Source organism: Cnephaeus nilssonii (genome assembly GCF_951640355.1).
Source record: "Cnephaeus nilssonii genome assembly, chromosome: 7".
Taxonomy (NCBI): Eukaryota; Metazoa; Chordata; class Mammalia; order Chiroptera; family Vespertilionidae; genus Cnephaeus; species Cnephaeus nilssonii.
In genome coordinates, this window is record NC_137078.1 from 87711972 (window position 1) to 87730148 (window position 18177).

General features: G+C 45.3%; 1 protein-coding gene across 1 annotated transcript in view; it reads left to right on the forward strand.

The window, feature by feature from the left end:
• Positions 1-17964, forward strand: part of PAFAH2 (platelet activating factor acetylhydrolase 2) — a 29763-nt gene extending 11799 nt beyond the window's left edge. Inside the window, exons 5-11 of the mRNA XM_079777642.1 lie at positions 1655-1723; positions 2338-2479; positions 3659-3772; positions 7698-7789; positions 9406-9576; positions 11927-12081; positions 16243-17964. Coding sequence (XP_079633768.1) covers positions 1655-1723; positions 2338-2479; positions 3659-3772; positions 7698-7789; positions 9406-9576; positions 11927-12081; positions 16243-16337 — 838 coding nt within the window. The 3' untranslated portion in view covers positions 16338-17964. The remainder of the gene's footprint in view (positions 1-1654; positions 1724-2337; positions 2480-3658; positions 3773-7697; positions 7790-9405; positions 9577-11926; positions 12082-16242) is intronic.
• Positions 17965-18177: the final 213 nt, after the last annotated feature.

Below are 18177 nucleotides of genomic sequence, written 5' to 3' on the forward strand. Positions count from 1 at the left end.
TCCCATTGACTAGAGCTGCTATGTCCACTATAATAGCTTCTAGCCACATATGGCTATTGTACATTTGAGGTCTGGTTGGTTCAGAATGAGATGTGCTATAAATATAAAATATACACTGAATTTCAAAGATTTCGTATTTTTAAAAAGTAATAAAAAACCACATTATTTTTTAATTTAAAAAATATTTTTATTGATTTCAGAGAGGAAGGGAGAGGGGGAGAGAGAGAGATAGAAACATCAATGATGAGAGAGAATCATTGACTGGCTGCCTCCTGCATGCCTACTACTGGGGATCGAGCCTGCAACCCAGGCCTGTGCCCTTGACCAGAATCGAACCTGGGACCTTTCAGTCTGCAGGTGGATGTTCTGTCCACTGAGCCAAACTGGCTAGAGCTTTAAATTTTGATTATATGTTGAAGTGATCATGTTTGGCTGCATTGAGTTACATATATTATTAAAATTAATTCTACCTGTTTCTTTTTACTTTTAAAAATATATCTACTAGAAATTTTTATTTATTTATTTATTTTTAAATATATTTTATTGATTTTTTTACAGAGAGGAAGAGAGAGGGATAGAGAGTTAGAAACATCGATGAGAGAGAAACATCGATCAGCTGCCTCCTGCACACCCCCCACTGGGGATGTGCCCACAACCAAGGCACATGCCCTTGACCGAATCGAACCTGTAACCCTTGAGTCCGCAGGCCAACGCTCTATCCACTGAGCCAAACCGGTTTCGGCTACTAGAAATTTTTAAATTACTCAGGGTAGTATTATATATATATTTTTGTTTTTAATATATTTTTTTATTGATTTCAGAGAGGAAAGGAGAGGGAGAGAGAGATAGAAACATCAATGATGAGAGAGAGAATCATTAATTGGCTGCCTCCTGCCTGCCCCACACCTGGGATCCAGCCTATTACCTGGGCATATGGCCTGACCAGAATGGGAATTGAACAATGACCTCCTGGTTCATAGGTCAACGCTGAACCACTGAGCCATGCCAACTGGGCCAGTATTATATTTCTTTTGCTGGACTAGAATTTAATCACATACAAACCTGGTTGTAGAGGAGGCTGGGAAATGTCATATTTTGATGGCATGACAGTGTCTTTAGCTGAACATTAGATTATTTTATCAAGGAGGAAGGAAGTGTTTGGAGCGGGCAGTTAGCAGTGTCTGCCATATTCTTTTTTTCTGTAAAGCTGGACAGACAAAAATTCCACATGCTAAATCTCAGATGCAGATTTGCATATTAAAGAAATAGCCAGAGTCCCTGTCCTCAAGGTGCTTACCAACTAATTTGGGAGACATACAATATAACAATAAAAATGCAATTGTTGAAGTAGCCAAACTGTATTGGGGATGGTGTGGGATGGTGTGTGTGTGTGTGTGTGTGTGTGTGTGTGTGTGTGTGTAGGGTTGGAAAACACCATGGATTGATTTGCACGTGCTTCCTAGCGGAGGACTCTGGGGGCTGTGGTGAGAGCAGGGATATTCTGGCTAGAGAAAGCACCTTGAAAAGGGCTGCTACAAATGGAAGTCCTCCATGCAGTCTTTTGAGATGGTCACTAGCAGAGAATGGTTAGAATGGGGGCTAAGGGTGGGCCATTTTTCTGATCACTTTTCTCTGTTCCTTCCTGAATCTCTAGGACACTATATTCAGCCTTCTGCATGGAGCTGGCCTCCCACGGCTTTGTGGTGGCTGTGCCAGAGCACAGGTGAGCAATGGCAGTCACAGTGAACTGTCGTGGATTGGGTGCCTGCTGTGGGCTAGGATATAGGTTAGTCCCCTAATCCTCACAGCACCTGTGCAAATATCATATCCATTTTAAAGGTGAGGAAACCAAGGTTCAAAGATGTTAAATAGTCTGGCCGGTGTGGCTAAGTGGTTGAGCGTTAATCTATGAAACAGGAGGTTGCGGCTCGAATCCCAGTCAGAGCACATGTCCTGGTTGTGGGCTTGATCCTCAATGGGAGGATCAAGCAGGAGGCAGCTGATCAATGATTCTCTCTCATCATTGATGTTTCTGCCTCTCCCTCTCCCTTCCTCTCTGAAATCAATTTAAAAAATACACTTAAATTAGTGGTATTAAAGCTTTAAAAAAAAAAAAGAAAAGATGTTAAATAACTTGTTCAAAGTGACACAGCTGAGTTAGGGTTCAAACTCAAAATCCATGTTTTTTCTACTCTCCTATGCATGCCCTTAGATTTTTCTCCCCTAGCAGCTGAAGGATGAGCCAGAGTGTCTTGGGTGAAAAGGAGGATTTGGTAAACGGGAGAAATAAGCTCAAGAGTGTACTTGGGTTTCTCTCTGGTGACATGTGTATTTCAGGGATGGGTCAGCTGCCACCACCTGTATCTGCAAGCAGGTCCCAGAAGAGAAGCAGCCCTCGAATGAGTTGCTGGAGGAGGAATGGATTCCCTACCGTCCAGTTAAGGAAGGGGAGAAGGAATTTCGTGTTCGGAATTGCCAGGTAGGCTTGTGCCAATTAGGGAAGAAGAATTAATAAGCCTGTCCTACATTCACTAAGAAGACTTATCCAAATTTCTCTCTTGAAATCTCAGGCGTAGTGTGAGTCTGAGCTTGCACATCAATAGGAGAAATGGGGTATTAATCAAGACTGTTGATAATTGCAAGTGACAGAAACCCAACTTATGCTTGCTGGGCAAGAAGGAGAATAGATAGGCTTATGTAAGTGGACATATAGGATGGGCAAGACCACTGGGACCAGCCTCAGATGCCCTCGGGACTTGTCTTTTGTTCTCATCCCTGTGTCCTCTGCTGGTTGGTCTCATCTGCAAACTGACATACTTTAAAGTTAGAGCCACAGTTCTTGAGCTTGCATATGTTTGACCTCGCCATCTGAGAGTATGGGACTGTTTGAGGTTGCTCCCTCAGTCCCTACCCCTGCCCCAAGCTTCAGTATGAAAAATCCTGGAGAGACTCCTAGGCTGGGAGAAGTACCAAAGTGAGAAGTTCCTATCAGAAAAACATTGTTAGATTTTATTTTTGTTTGCAGGGTGGGGGGCAGTCCTCAAAGGCAGGGTTAACAGGAGAAGTGGAGCTGGTAAGTGCTGGGCAGAAAAAAACAGGAGATGTGGGCAATAAATGATAAGTAGAATCCAGTACTGGATTGATAATAACAGCAGCCTTATGTCCTTTTGTTTTCAAAGTGCTTTCATATACATTGTCTTATTTGGTCCTCCTGACAACCCCAAGGGTATGTAGATAGAGTGTGGATAGCAGGTGGACTCTATTGAACCATTAGGTCAGGGGTGGGGACCTTTTTTCTGCCAAGGGCCATTTGGGTATTTCACAGGCCATACAATGTTATCAACTTAAAAATTAGCCTGCTGTATTTGGTCAAACATTGAATTAACTCACCCCTACGGCCTTGGCAGGGCCAGACCAAATGATTTCTCAGGCCTTATGTGACCCAGGGGCCAGACATTTCCCACCCCTGCATTAGGTGATGCTTATGTGAGCTGCTAAGAAGGAGCTGAGCCTTTCTCAGCATGTGGGGCCCAAGGGCTTGCTGAGACCTGGGAGAGCAAACTCTCCCTGCATTCTTCCTTGGCTCTGTAGGGAGTGAGTTTCTTCTGGATGGTTTGTGCAGTGTTCCCAGCTCCCACTGGGACTGTCTCTCTTGCAGGTGTATCAGCGGGTAGATGAGTGTACTCGGGTGTTGAAGATCCTGCAAAAGGTCACTGCTGGGGAGCCTGTCCTCAACATCTTGCCTGGTGGGTTGGATCTGATGACCTTGAAGGTATGACCTGAGCTCATGTATTCATCAGGACTTTCTTGGTTACACGTAATAGGAACTTACCTAACTTACCAGCTTAAACCAAAAGAGAATTTACTGGCTCGAGTAACTACGAAGACCAAAGGCAGACTGGCTTTGAGCCATGTAGTTAGATCTAGTGTCTCAAACATTGCCATCAAAGCTCTGTCACTCCTCTTCCTTCTGTCTCAGTTCCACTCCGTGTATGTGGGCTTCATTAGGCAAGAAAGGTTGCTGGTAGCCCAAGCCTGCATTTCAGCTCAGCTCCAGATTTAAAAGGAAAAGAGACTCTGTTTGCTTCCACTAATCTGGGGAAGGCTGTGGCCCTGCTTGAATCAGATGCCCCCCTGGGCCAATCACTGTGCCAGAGGGACAGGATAATCTGATGGGCCTGCCTAGGTTACACACCCACTCTGACAGCCCCACAGAGCCACCTGGATGAGGGAGAGATGGTCCCTTCCCCAAAGTCCTATGTTCCCTGCAGGCTAACACCTTTCTTTGAGGGAACCCCCAGAACCCCCAAGAGGATAGAAATTGCTGTTTGGTGCCTATTAGATACATTTTTCTCCCCCACCCAGTTCTTTTCTCCCTAATTTCAAAAGTAGCTCAAGCACTAGAGAACTAAGAAATCATAAAAAGCATAAAGAAAAAAGAAACAATTTTTTTTTTGACATTTTGATGTTTGTCCTTTCATTCTTTTAATGCATTACACACACACACACACACACACACACACACACACACATCTATACATATATATTTGTATATATATATCCTATATAATAAAAGGCTAATATGCAAATCGACCGAACGGCAGAATGACCGGTCACTATGACGTGCACTGACCACCAGGGGGCATATGCTCAACACAGGAGCTGCCCCCTGGTGGTCAGTGTGCTCCCACAGGGGGAGCGCTGCTCAGCCAGAAGCCGGGCTCTCGGCTGGCGAGCGCAGCAGCAGTAAGGACCCCTCGGGGGATGTCTGCCACAGGGGAGCAGCCTAAGCCGGCAGGTAGATATCCCCCTAGGGGTCCTGGACTGCGAGAGAGTGCAGGCCGGGCCAAGGGACTCCCCCGCCCCACAGTGCACGAATGTCGTGCACTGGGCCTCTAGTATATATATGAAAATCTAATGTTATTTACTATAAGCTGTTTTGTGGCCTTTTTTCTTTATTTAGCAAATATATATAAAATAACAATTACTGTTTTATGAGTATTTACTATGTAAGAGCAGATCACACAAATGTATGCAGTAAGCATTAGCATCTCTTCACATAGAAAGAAATAAAAGATCAAAGAAGCTAAGTATTTTCCCAAGGTTACACAACTAAGTGAGTGGTAGAGTTAAAATTTAAGTTGGGCTTTTGGATCCCAAAGACTGTGCTGTGTGTCCCAAAGCCTCTTTAGAAAATATCTTTTAAAGGCTTTGGTAAAGTCTTCCAGAAAGAGACACCTGTCTGGATGGTCAGTAGGGAAGGCAGAACCTGGAATCTGGAGTGCTTTACCGGCCCCCACCAGATAAGCGGGCTCCCAGGCAGAGGCCCAGGCCTGCATGTCATTGGGGAATGGCAGGCTACAGTATAGTTGGGTTAGTTAAGAGGGAGCCTTTTGGAGAAATACAGAATAAAGAAGGTAAATTTTCACGTATCAGACTGAGTAAGATCTGAAAATTGATTACTCATTCTTGTTGGCAAAGCTGTAGGGAAGTAGATATAATCCTACGTTGCCTATGAGAGTGCAGATTGCCCCATGTGTGGGGCAGTTTGGCAATAGCTATTAATGTTACAAATGCACATATTTTTTGACCCAGTAATTTCCAGTTTTGGAAATGTATTCTGCAGATACCTGCACACATGCAACATGATATATGTGCAAGGTTATTCATTCCAGTGTTGTTTATAATAGCAAAAGATTGATAGTATCCTAAATGTTCACTAATAAGGGAGCTAGTTCAATAGATGATGGAACAATGGCTGTATTCATTTGGGTAATGCTATTTGCTATGGCACATAAATCCCAAATCTCAGTGGCTTAACACAATAGAAATTTATTTCTCTCCCACATAAAGTCCAAAAATGGGAGCTCAGGGATCCAAGCTACTTTTATCCTATACTCTACCCTCTTCCACTTATGAAACCCAGCTTCACTGTGTGCATTAAGCCAGGAACCGGAAAGGACATGGAGGTGTGCACGAAAGAGTGTGCATGGACTAGGCCTGGAAGTAGAGATTTCACTTTCACTCACATTCTATTGGCTAGAGCCACAAGGCCACATCTAACTGCTGGGAAATAGAGTCTAGCTATGTGTCCAGGAAGAAGAGGAACAGATTTGGAGATCACTAGCTATTTGTACCATGGTGAAATCAAATGTAGCTGTAAAAAAAAGATAAGGAAGCTCTTTATGTATTAACATCATTATGCAAAAGGGTAAGATATAATATCCCTTGTGTAATAAGGGAGGAAGTATATATTCATGTTTACCCATATATGTGTCAGTAAATTCTTCAAAGACATGTAAGAAACTTACCTGTTTGAGTGCAGGGAGTGGAAAGGGGATGGGGTAGGTGGGAGAGTTCTCTGTATACTCCTGATTTTATTTTATTAAATATTTTTATTGACTTCAGAGAGGAAGGGAGAGAAAGAGACAGAGAAACATCAATGATGAAGAGAATCATCGATTGGCTGCCTCTTGCACAACCCCTGCTGGGGATCAAGCCCGAAAGCCCAGCATATGCCGTGACCTAGAATTGAACCGAGACCTCCTGGTTCATAGATTGACGCTCAACTGCTGAGCCACGCTGGGTGGGCTGCTCCTGATTTTAGAGTTATATTAACCTATACAAATGCCTGAACAGGCCACCAACCAAGTTGCTGATCTGGAGGCACTGAGTAAAGGGGGGGAATTTAAATATAAAACCTTGGGATAGAAATTGGGGAGAACCAGGTTCAGGCCAGAGGCTGGGCAGCGAAGCCTAGAGACTTCCCAAGCCCCTTAGCAGACAGCTGCAGTGGCTCTTTATGTAGCTGTGCCCTGAAGGCTTCTAGAGGCAGCTGGAAATAGGTACGTGCAGAGCATGTTCCAGCAAGCTCACTCACTCCGCTGCAGAAAAGCCAGGAGAGAGGTCCAGAGGAAGTAGAACCTGAGTTGGTTTCTCTACAGGCAGGTCTTGCTTCAGAGCAAAGTGGACGGGCAGCAGGAGCTCCCCCATTCTGCCCTTGACTTGGTGCGTGTGTCACCCCGTTGGACGGGTTTTAAGACAGGCATCTAGCGGTGGAGAGAGTTCTTACTCTTAATGTGCTCTTACACTGATGGGTCAGGTTGGAATCACATAATTTTTATCTACTCATAGATATTTTTTAAATGAGGAAAATCATTTTAAAAAATATTTTTATTGATTTCAGAGAGGAAGAGAGAGAGAGAGAGAGAGAGAGAGAGAGAGAGAGAGAGAGAGAAACATCAATATGAGAGAGAAGCACTGATTGGCTACCTCCTGCACACCCCACACCGGGGGATCGAGCCGGCAACCCAGGCATCTGCCCTCACCAGGGATCAAACCGTGACCTCCTGGTTCATAGGTCAATGCTCAACCACTGAACCACACTGGCTGGGCTATTCATAAATATTTGAATGTCTACTCTACTCCAGGCATTGTAGGTGTTAAGATGCAAAAATAAAGATGGGAAACATGGTTTTTGGAATGCCTGCCTCCAGAAGGCTGTTCAGTCCAGGGATTGCCTGGCAGGCTGCTCTCCAGTTGGCCGGTTCTTTCCTGTGGTGGGGGTGGGTGGGAGTGCTGGAAACTCACTTGAGTGGTGCTTCTGCATTGTCTCGCTGTTTCTCCTTCTTGCCCCTGAAGAAGTCCTCAGAAAGCACTCCTCTGTCTGACGTGGCTAAGTTCTCTGCTTTCCTCAGGGCAGCATCGACATGAGCTGTGTGGCTGTAATGGGACATTCCTTTGGAGGGGCCACAGCTATTCTGGCTTTGGCCAAGGAGACCCAATTCCGGTGAGTTTCCCATGATGCTGCTATAAGCTCCACACCCGTTCATTCTTTCAGCAGGTATTCCTTACGTAAGTATCATGCGCTAGGCACTGTTTTGGGGGCTGGGAATTTAGTGGTGAACAAGAAAACAAGGTCCCTGATTTCATGGAATTTGTGGGAGGAAACAGACTAGTAAACAAGCTAACAGATAACCAAATCCCCAGCAAAAAGTGCAATGAAGAAACTAAAATAGGCCAGCCGTATAAAGGTCTAAGGGGAAATCATTTTAGGCAGAGGGAACAGCTAACGCAAAGGCCTTGAGGTGGAAGGAAGCTTGCTGTGTCAGTGTGGGAGGAGCATGGTGAGTGAAGGGGAAGAGATTAAAGATGTGACCAGAAAGATAAAGGGCAGATCACAGAGCCTTTGGCCAGAGTAAGGAAGTTAGGCCTTATTCTAAATGTGATGGGAAACCATTGAAGGATTTAAGCAGAGAAAAAACAACTTACTTACATTTTAAAAGATTCCTCTGGCTACTGTGTGAAGAGTGGATAGTAGCTGGACAGAAAGCAAGGAGGCTAGTTAGAGGGAGCTATTTCGGGGTCCAGGTGAGATGATGGATTTGCATTACGATGGAGGCAGTGGGATGGAGAGAAATGAATGGAGTCAGGGCATGTTTTAGAATTTTCAGGACTGTGATGTATGAGGTGAAGGGAAGAGAGGAATCAAGGTTTTTCATTTGTGTATCCATCATTTGAGTGAAGATGATCGCCCTTTACTGAGATGGAGAAGGCTGGAGGAGCATTTGGGGCGGGGAGGCTTATCTTAGGGCCTTCGTTTTGCCCTTGGTTACTGCTTGTTTACTGCTTGACATACTGGCTAGATCTCTGAGTTGTGTCACCAAGAGGCTTTTCCTAGCCTCCGCCTCGTATGCTCTGGGCTCACTTAGCAACTTGTGCAATCAGAATGCTGAGCTGTATTTTGTTAATTTGTCTGTTCTGCCTCCCTTTCTCGACTGGGGACTCCTTGAGAGCAAGAACTGTGTCATTTAGCCCTAGCTGGTTTGACTCAGTGGATAGAGCACTGGCCTGTGGACTGAAGGGTCTTGGGATTGATTCCGGTCAAGGGCATATACCTTGGTTGCAGGCTCCTTCCCCAGCCCTGGTTCAGGCATGTGCAGGAGGCAATCAATCGATGTTTCTCTCTGTGTCTCTCCCCCTCCCTTCCACTCTCTCTAAAAATCAATGGGAATATATCCTCAGGTGAGGATTAAAACAAAAACAACAACAACAAAAGAATTGTGTCATTTATCCCTGTATCCAGAGCATAGGGCTAAGCACATAGTCGTACTCAAAGAGTGTTGAGTGAAGGATTAAACGAATGAAGGCCATTCCGTGCAATGGAAGGCAGCTGCCTGAGAGCAGGTCCAGGGCGAGGAGAGGTCTGACCCTTGCTCTCAGTGAGTTTAAAATGTAGAAGGATCTTTGGCAACAGGTGAAAGTGGTCTCTATCCAAGATCCTAACTGAAGGGTGTGGACCCTGGTACCTCCTTGGATTTCTGAACCTTCAGAAGATCTCGACGCCTTCCCCCATTGCCCTAACCGCTTCTGCACGGCAGTTCCCAATGTCTGGTCCTGCTGCAGGTGTGCTGTGGCTCTGGATGCTTGGATGTTCCCTCTGGAGCGTGACTTTTACCCGAAGGCCCGAGGCCCTGTATTCTTCATCAATGCTGAGAAATTCCAGACAGTGGAGAGTGTCAACTTGATGAAGAAGGTGTGTGCCCAGCATGAACAGTCCAGGATCATCACTGTCCTGTAAGTAAACTCCAAGGCCACGCTCCCAGTGCCCTGCCACCTTCTCGCCAGCTGTGGCTCCCTTGATTACTTTTGGGTTATCCAGAAGCTCTGCCTGTTAATGGGATACCTGAATGCTTCCTGATTTTCAAAACCTTAATTCCTTTAGAATTTCATATCTGCTCTTCTCCACTTCGTTCTACAGTGATTTCTTCACCAGTTTATGTGACAGGATTTGTCTGTTCACTTCTGGGAAAAGGGTATTGTGGGATTGTGTGTTGGGTCTGAGTGGACTCCAACGATATCTAACCTCATTTGGGAATTTTATTGGGTCTTTGGAAGAATATGGGTAAAGCCTGGCCAGCGTGGCTCAGTGGTTGAGCACTGACCTATGAACCAGGAGATCACGGTTCGATTCCCGGTCAGGACACATGCCTGAGTTTCAGGCTCAATCCCCATTGTGGAGCATGCAGGAGGCAGCCAATCGATGATTCTCTCTCATCATTGATGTTTCTGTCTTTCTCTCCCTCTTCCTTCCTCTCTGAAATCAATAAAAATGTATATTAAAAAAAAAAAGAAGAATGTGGGTATGATAGACCTTTGACATTCATAAGACAGATTTTTAGAGACCTTCATGACTACCTAAATTCAGACATCTTTCAGACACCATCTATATTCTGGCTAAGAGAAACCACACTTCACTCCATCATCAGCACTATCAGCTTTCTCTCATAAGCCATTTTCACAGAAAAATTTTGAGAACTTTTAAGAAACATACCATGCATAGGAAGTGGCCTAGAGCTCCAGGTGCAGGCTGAAGGCTCGCTGACAAGGCTGTGACTTGCTCCTGTCCTGCACTTGAGCCTAAAGCACATGCTTCAAGGGTCCCAGGCCCCATTGAAGCAAAACAACAAGTAACTGCATGCCACAGACCTTGGAATCTTCCAGAAATCATTTCAGGTAGTTGAAATGCCAACTCCACAGCCCCGGGAGGCTAGGGATCTGCTCAGTAATAGCGGCTTCTTCTCTTGCTCATTTTGGCCCCGAGGCCAGTCAGATTCGGGATCATTGTGAGCCCGGAGGAAAAGGCGGTGAGAGCCGTTGGAAATGGGTACACGGGGATTTAACTGCTGGTAATGTATTCTTTCTTAAACTGAGTGCTGGACATTCAAGTATCCATTATATTATTCTTTATGCTTTTTCATGTGCCTTAAAAATACATTAAAATTTTTTTTATTGATTTCAGAGAGGAAGGAACATCAAGATAAGAGAGAATCATTGATTGACTGTCTCCTGTAGGCCCCCTACTGGGGATCGAGCCCACAACCTGGATGTGTGCCTGACCGAGAATTGAATTGTGATCTCTTACTTCAGTGGTCGGCAAACTGCGGCTCGCGAGCCACATGCGGCTCTTTGGCCCCTTGAGTGTGGCTCTTCCACAAAATACCACGTGCCTGGGCGAGTCTATTTTGAAAAAGACCTATTTTTAAATAGGCCTGGGCGAGTCTATTTTGAAAAAGTGGCATTAGAAGAAGTTTAAGTTTAAAAAATTTGGCTCTCAAAAGAAATTTCAATCATTGTACTGTTGGTATTTGGCTCTGTTGACTAATGAGTTTGCCGACCACTGTCCTAGTTCATAAGTCGAATGCTCAACCACTGAGCCAAGCTGGCCCGGCAAAAAAATACATTTTTGTAAAATCAGGGTTTTTTTTTGCATGATATCAAAGTTTAGCATTTCGATTTTTCTTCCTTATTGATTTGACTAATGTTAGTTTTTAGTAATGTTAGTTTTAAGTAATTTAGCCCCAAATGAACCTAGTCAGAATTTCACCTTTGCATTAAATGTATTTGATACCAAAGGACTTAAATTCTAATCCAGAAAGCCTCTTTTACAAGCACTTGCCCTCACTTAAGTTCCTTTTTCCTGTTTACTTTGTGGTACAGTTCTGAAGACAGGAGCTGACATGTTTTATGAATGTTCGGAAGTCACCAGGTAAAAGCCGTGGTGTTACAGTGTATAATAACAGGAATGGCAGGTGCTGCAGACCTGGCCTCCTTGGCCCTGTCCCCACTCTGGCTAACACTCTGGCTAACTCAGCCTTTTCCCTGCACCACCAGGCATTGTGGTCCAGGCGTTGAGGCCTCTCTGAAGCCAAGCACACCTGTGTTCAAATCCTAATGCTGTCCCCTTACTAGCTGTGTGACCATGGGCAAACCATTTCTCACCTGATTTTGTCAGAGGGGAATATTCTTCCCTTATTGTGAAAATGAAATAATGCACATAAAGTACCTTGAACATAGTAGGTGCTTAACAAATATTTGTGTGCCCTGACCTCAAAACTACCAGTTATTTGTTTTTCTTTTCCTCTAGTGGTTCTGTTCATCGAAGTCAAACTGACTTTGCTTTTGTGTCTGGGAACTGGATTGGTAAATTCTTCTCCAGTCAAAACCGTGGGACCTTGGACCCCTATGAAGGTCAAGAGATTGTGGTACGGGCCATGTTGGCCTTCCTGCAGAAGCACCTTGGTAAGGACAGAACTGGGACTTCTGAGGCAGCCATGGGGTCCCTTAGATTTCCATGCAAAGTGGTCTATACTGATAAGTCTCGGATCAGGGAGATTATGGCTAAAGGAAACTCTGACTGAAGGAGAGAGTTACATAGACTTATAGAAATAACACTTAGCTGAAAGTTTGGAGATCCTGACTCTGTCTCTTACTACCCCAATGACCTTGACCTAGTCATTTAACTTCTCTGAGCCTTAGTTTCCTCACTGTAAATGGAATATTCACATCTCTCTACTCCACTACCTCTGTTCTAACTCATCACTTATCCGTATGGTGGAGGAGGTTATGATGAGAAGTGGGTTAAATTTGTAGAAGTGCTTTAATAAAAACAAAGCACGGGAAGATTGTGACTAATATCATAAATCACCCCAGCTAAATGGCAAGACCGAAGAGGTCTTTGGTCCAGCCTCCTGTCCTTAGGAGATACCCTCTCATATCCTCCCTGCCACACAGCCCAGCAGCAGGGAGAGTGCTCTGCCACAGCGTCAGCCCTCACCACCGCTGGAAACTTTAATGGTTTGGAAGTTAGTATTGCAGGCTTTTTTGGGTTACAAGGTCTAGAGAGATTTACCTCTACTGTTCTGCCAGTGACTCTCAGGACCCACGGATGCGAGTACCCAGTCTTTGGGAGACGAGGGAAAAGAGGCTCCCTAGATAAAGCGATATTTGTCTTTAATCTTAGCAGGTGATTAGGGTTCAGCAGGCAGGGGAGGGGCAAGGGTCTTCTAAACAGGAAGCACAAAGGCCTGGGTGGGCCTGGTCAGTTTTGAGAAACTGTGTTCAGTGTATCTGGAGCTCAGGATGGTGAATTGTTGGAAGATGAAGGTAGAGAAATGGGCAGAAACCAAATCTCGAATCCCATGCATTTGCTGAAATAATCTTGAATTTCCCCCCACAGTCTGTGAGAGTCCTTGGGTTCTAAACAGGGGGCTGTCATGATTAGACTTGTATTTGCATTCGGGCTGCAACATGGAGGATGGGCGAGACGGGGCAGGTTGAGAGGCAGAGAGCCCGGGTGGGAGGCTCTTGAAGTATCTAGCTGCTGAGAGATAAGACAGAGTCTGAAAAAAAGCAGAGCCTCTCTGCTCTAGTTAATTAGCTTTGCAAAGAGAGAAAAGCTTTTTGGTGGCCACACAGTTCCTTGTCACATGGGAAACTAAAATAGGTTGAAGAGGCTGAGCAGAACTTCTCACCACTCCTAAAAAATACCACCGAGAGCACATATTCCAGTGACACAGGGATAGTACTGTCCATCGAGAAGATTGGTGCTTCTCTCATATTAACTACATGCAGCTCCTGCCCCCACCTAGTCATTCTCTCTTCCCCTCTCCTGGAAGACTGTTTTACACCTTCTCCTTTATCTTCACCTCCAGCACCTCATCCTTTTTGGTCTGCTCAGGATGGTTGTGCCAGCAATTCTTTTCTCTTTACCTTAGACCAGGGTGGGCAACCTTTTCTCTGCCAAGGGCCCTTTGGAAATTTATAACTTCATTCAAGGGTCATACAAAATTATCTACTGCCCGGCCGGCGTGACTCAGTGGTTGAGCGTCACCCTATGAACCAGGAGTTCACGGTTCGATTTCTGGTCAGGGCACAAGCCCAGTTTGCAGGCTCCATCCCCAGTGGGGGGCGTGCAGGAGGCAGCTGATCAATGACTGTCTCACCATTGATGTTTTTTTTTTTTCTCTCTCCCTCTCCCTTCCTCTCTGAAATCAATAATATATATATAAACTTAAAAATTAGCCTGCTATGTTTGTTCAAACATTAATTAACTCACCCCTAATGCTTTGGCAGGGCCAGGCCAAATGATTCCTCAGGCCTTAGCTAAATCCAGTGGTCAGTTCCCATTCCTCAGCTCAGTGGAGCTCTCAGCACAGCTGACGGAGCTGTGATGCCATCCTTCCAAGACAACCCACTGAGGCTGTCTCCTGTCTCAGGATTTCTCCTCCTCCGTCTACTTGGCTGCTTCCAGGGCTCAGTGCTTGGACCTCTCCTCTGTCTATGTCCTAATGTCATCTGGTCTCATGGCTTTAGATGCCATCTCCAGGCTGACAAGTCCCCAGTTTATATCTCCATTTTTATCTCTCCCATGAACATCAGATTTATATAACCCACTTATTCAACATCTAATAAACATCACAAACAAAGACCAGTTTCAGTTGCAGTCTTTCTCTTCTCAACTAATAGTTACTCCATCCTTCTAGTTACTCAAGCCTAAGTCCTCATTCATGTCTCTTCTCTTACACCTCCCATCCCATCCCTCAGAAAATCCTATCAGCTCTACCTTTCAAATACATGTGGAATGTAACCACTTGTCATCACCCCACAACTGCCATGCTGTGCAAGTCAGCTCTCACCTAAATTTAAATTACTGTATCAGTTTCCTACTGGTCTCCCTACTGTCATCATGCCTCCCTACACAATCTTTTTATTTTTTTCTTAGTGTTGTCACTATTTATTTATTTATTTAAAATATATTTTTTATTGATTTTAGAGAGGAAGGGAGAGGGAGAGAGAGATAGAAACATCAATGATGAGAGAGAATCATTGATTGGCTGCCTCCTGCATGCCCCCCCACCGCAACCCAGGCATGTGCCCTTGACCGGAATCGAACCTGGGACCTTTCAGCTCACAGGCTCTATCCACTGAACCAAACCGGCCAGGGCCCTACACAATCTTTTCAATAGGACAGCCAGAGTGATCTGTTAGAAAGCTAGGCACATGTTGTCACACCTCTGCTCAGAACCATCCAGTGACTCCATTTCTCTGAGAGTCAGAGCCAGTGTCCATTGTCCTGCTAGACCCGATGATGTGGCCTCCTGAGCTCACTGCTCTCTTCCCCTGGCCTACCTCACTCCTGCCACACGAGCCTCCAACACTCCGGGGGCACTCTGTCTGGCTTCAAGCCTTTGTAGTGCTCTTCCCACTGCCTGGAACTTTCTTCCTGTGTAGTCTCGTGGCTCGCTCCCACCTCCTTCAAGTCTTTCTTCAAATCTCACCTTCCCAGTGAGACACACCCTGACCAGCCTTTTAAAAACATTACATCTTCCCTACCTCCCTCACCCTGTCCTTGGCACCACCACTGCTTCTCCTATCTGGCTCTTCCCCCCCCCCCCCCCATAGCACTGGTCACCTTTTCACATCCTATATAATTTATGATGTCTATTGTTATCTCTGCCCACTGGAGTGTGAGCTCTATGAGGATGAGGATTTCTATTTGTTTGTGGATGGACTTTTTGGAACCAAGAACAGAATGTGGCACATCATGGGTATATTCAGTATTTTTTGAATTAATGAACATGTAGCATTTATTTGTTGAGGACCTATTCCGTGCCAGGTTCTTTGCAGGGCCCTGGGACTCAAAGATGAAGGAGAGTGGGCCCTGCCTTCTGTCCCAGGTTTCGTTTGTTTTGAATATGGAAGTCCTTTGCCTGCTTGGCTGTGCCCTTCTCCCTCAGCCTGAGGCCTCGGACCCTTTCTGACTGTTAGACCCACCTGCCCATGACCCAGTGCCCTCTCTTGGATCATTCCCAGCGTTACGCTGCTTCATGATGTTGCCACCCTCTTCCTTCTACTCTTCACTGAGGTGGCCCTGGATTTGCATCCACTGGCTGGCGTACAAAGGACCTTTTCTTGCTCAGCACCATCTCCGAGCCTGGAAGTAGACTTCCCATTTTCTCACCCTTCCTGACCAAGGTGTGAACTCTGTCACTTACCATCTGTAATGACATTGGACAAATCAGGTAGCGTCTTTGAGCCTAGTTTCCTCAACTATAAAGTAGGCTAATAACAGTACTTAGCTAATAGAGATATTGTGAAAATTAAATGAAACAGTGCATGGTCAGCACAGTCCCCACAATGAGTTATTCTTCAACAAATATTACTTTTTTGTTATCATTATTGAGTTATTGTGGATTAAGCAAGTTATTTATGAAGCATTTTATAAAGGCACTGAATGTATAGTAGTTACCATTACTGCTACCACCATCACAACCAGTCCTTTTAGCATCCCAGGTGCTTCTCTCTAGGATGGCCCACTAAGTCTGTGGTCAGTACTCTTTGATCTAACCTTACAATGATTTACCTAACCTTCCTGGGGGTTTTTGTGTGTGTTTTTTTCAGACCTGAAAGAGAACTATGACCAATGGAACAACTTCATTGAAGGCATTGGACCATCGCTCACCCCAGGGGCCCCACACCATCTGTCTAGCCTCTAGACACAACTGGGCTGAATTCTCATTTGGGGTCTGCCCATGACCTCCTATCAGGAAGTGGTCAACAGCCCTTCTTCACAGATCCAAAGGATGTAATCACACTGCTGATTGGATAACGGGGTACTTTGATCTTAGACTTGTTGATCTTAAATTCGTGGTGGGACTTGGATCACTTACTGATTGGCACACTGACTTTCTGGGGCCTGAGCCCTGATGGCGTGGGGTTGGAGCAGTTGGGATGGGGCTGGGGAGCACCCAAGCCCTAAGCTGAGCACTGTGAGCACTATTAACCCAGCAAGCCTTCTCCCTCACCTTGGGCCAGTGTGGCTTCTGCAGTGGAAGAAATGAAGCCAAAGGATGGAGTGAAAATTCCTACCTTTAGGACCTTTAGCCAACCTGGCCCTCTCTCCTCATACCTCTCAGCCCTCTCTCTCTCCCGGGCCACTTGGTGAGTTCTCAGCACTTTGGGGAACTTTCTAGGATATGGACCACTGTCAGTTTTCTGTTTATTTTCAAGCCTTCTCCCACATGAAATGGTCCTGGGCACTCAGGACTAAGTTATCCTTGTGAGCCCATGGAGGAGGGCAGATAGCATTGCCCTCACAGCATAGGGCAAGATGCTGAGCCTCCGAAGCTCTGGATGTCTTGGGGTTTTGCTAAAAATTTATCTTGACACAAGTAGGTTGAGTTGGAGAATAACAGTGTTAAGTAGCCCTTGCCACAGGGGGATGTAGTTTGGTAGCTAGAGTTCAGGAGGCCAACCCTAGAAAGGTTAGGAACACTTTGGTCTTGCCTCTTACCTCAGGTATCGTGGGCCTCCACCTTGCTCAGAATTGGGGTGCTGTAAGTTGTCTGTCTTCTGGCTCTGAGGCCATAGCCCCAAATTTAAGTCAGAATATAGGTTGAATTTTTATTCCGTTCCATTTATATAATATGAATGATCTTTATACTCATGTTTATCTAATGATATGTTGGGATATTCTTTACTTAATCTGCATTAGAGCAAGATGGGGAGCCATCTGGACGTAACTTTTCCTTCTGTCTTCCTTTGTTCACTTACCACTTGTGCCCACACGGGGAAAAAAAAAAAAACCGTGTAAAAGGAAAGGAGGTCTTCCTGGGGAATCTAGTTCAAAGCTGTCTGGGAAGATCAGCCTGAAAGACCCCTCTCCACTACTCTAGACCGCTTACCTCAGTTCAAGTCGGGGACCCAGAGCAGCAAGAACTAAAGGGACATGCAGCTCTACACAATAGGTCCAAGGTCCGTGCCTCCACCACACGCTGGGACTAGGTCTCCCACCTCTTCACAGTTGCTGTAAGAGGAGAAACATCAGATCCGTGGAGGCTCTGAACCATGGGAGGATCTATGAGTTCCAGTGAGACGTAGTGTAAAGAGAATATCACTAAAGCCTGGGCTCTAGAGTTCTATAGGCTGGTTTTGAGTCCTGGTTTCACCATGACTAACTGGGTAAATGTGAGCAAATGATGTTCTCTTTCCAATCTCGGTTCCTGCATTTCCAAGATGCATTATGATAGTTAGGAGGATTAACTGAGAGTATGTATATGCATATGGATTATTTAAAGTATGTTTCCTATTTTCCAAATATACAAGATTTTTCCAGTTATCCTATAGCTGTTGTTTTCAAGCTTAATTGCTTTTGGTCAGAAAAAAATGACCCATATGATTTTCATCCTGAAACTTGCTTGTGGGCCCGGTCTGAGGTACATTTTGTAAATGTTCCTTATACGCTTAAAAAGACTAGATTCTCAAGGTGCTGGCTCACTCAGCAGCGTGGTGGTTTTCCTCCTGTGGGAGTGCAGACAGACATGTAATCGCGCCTTC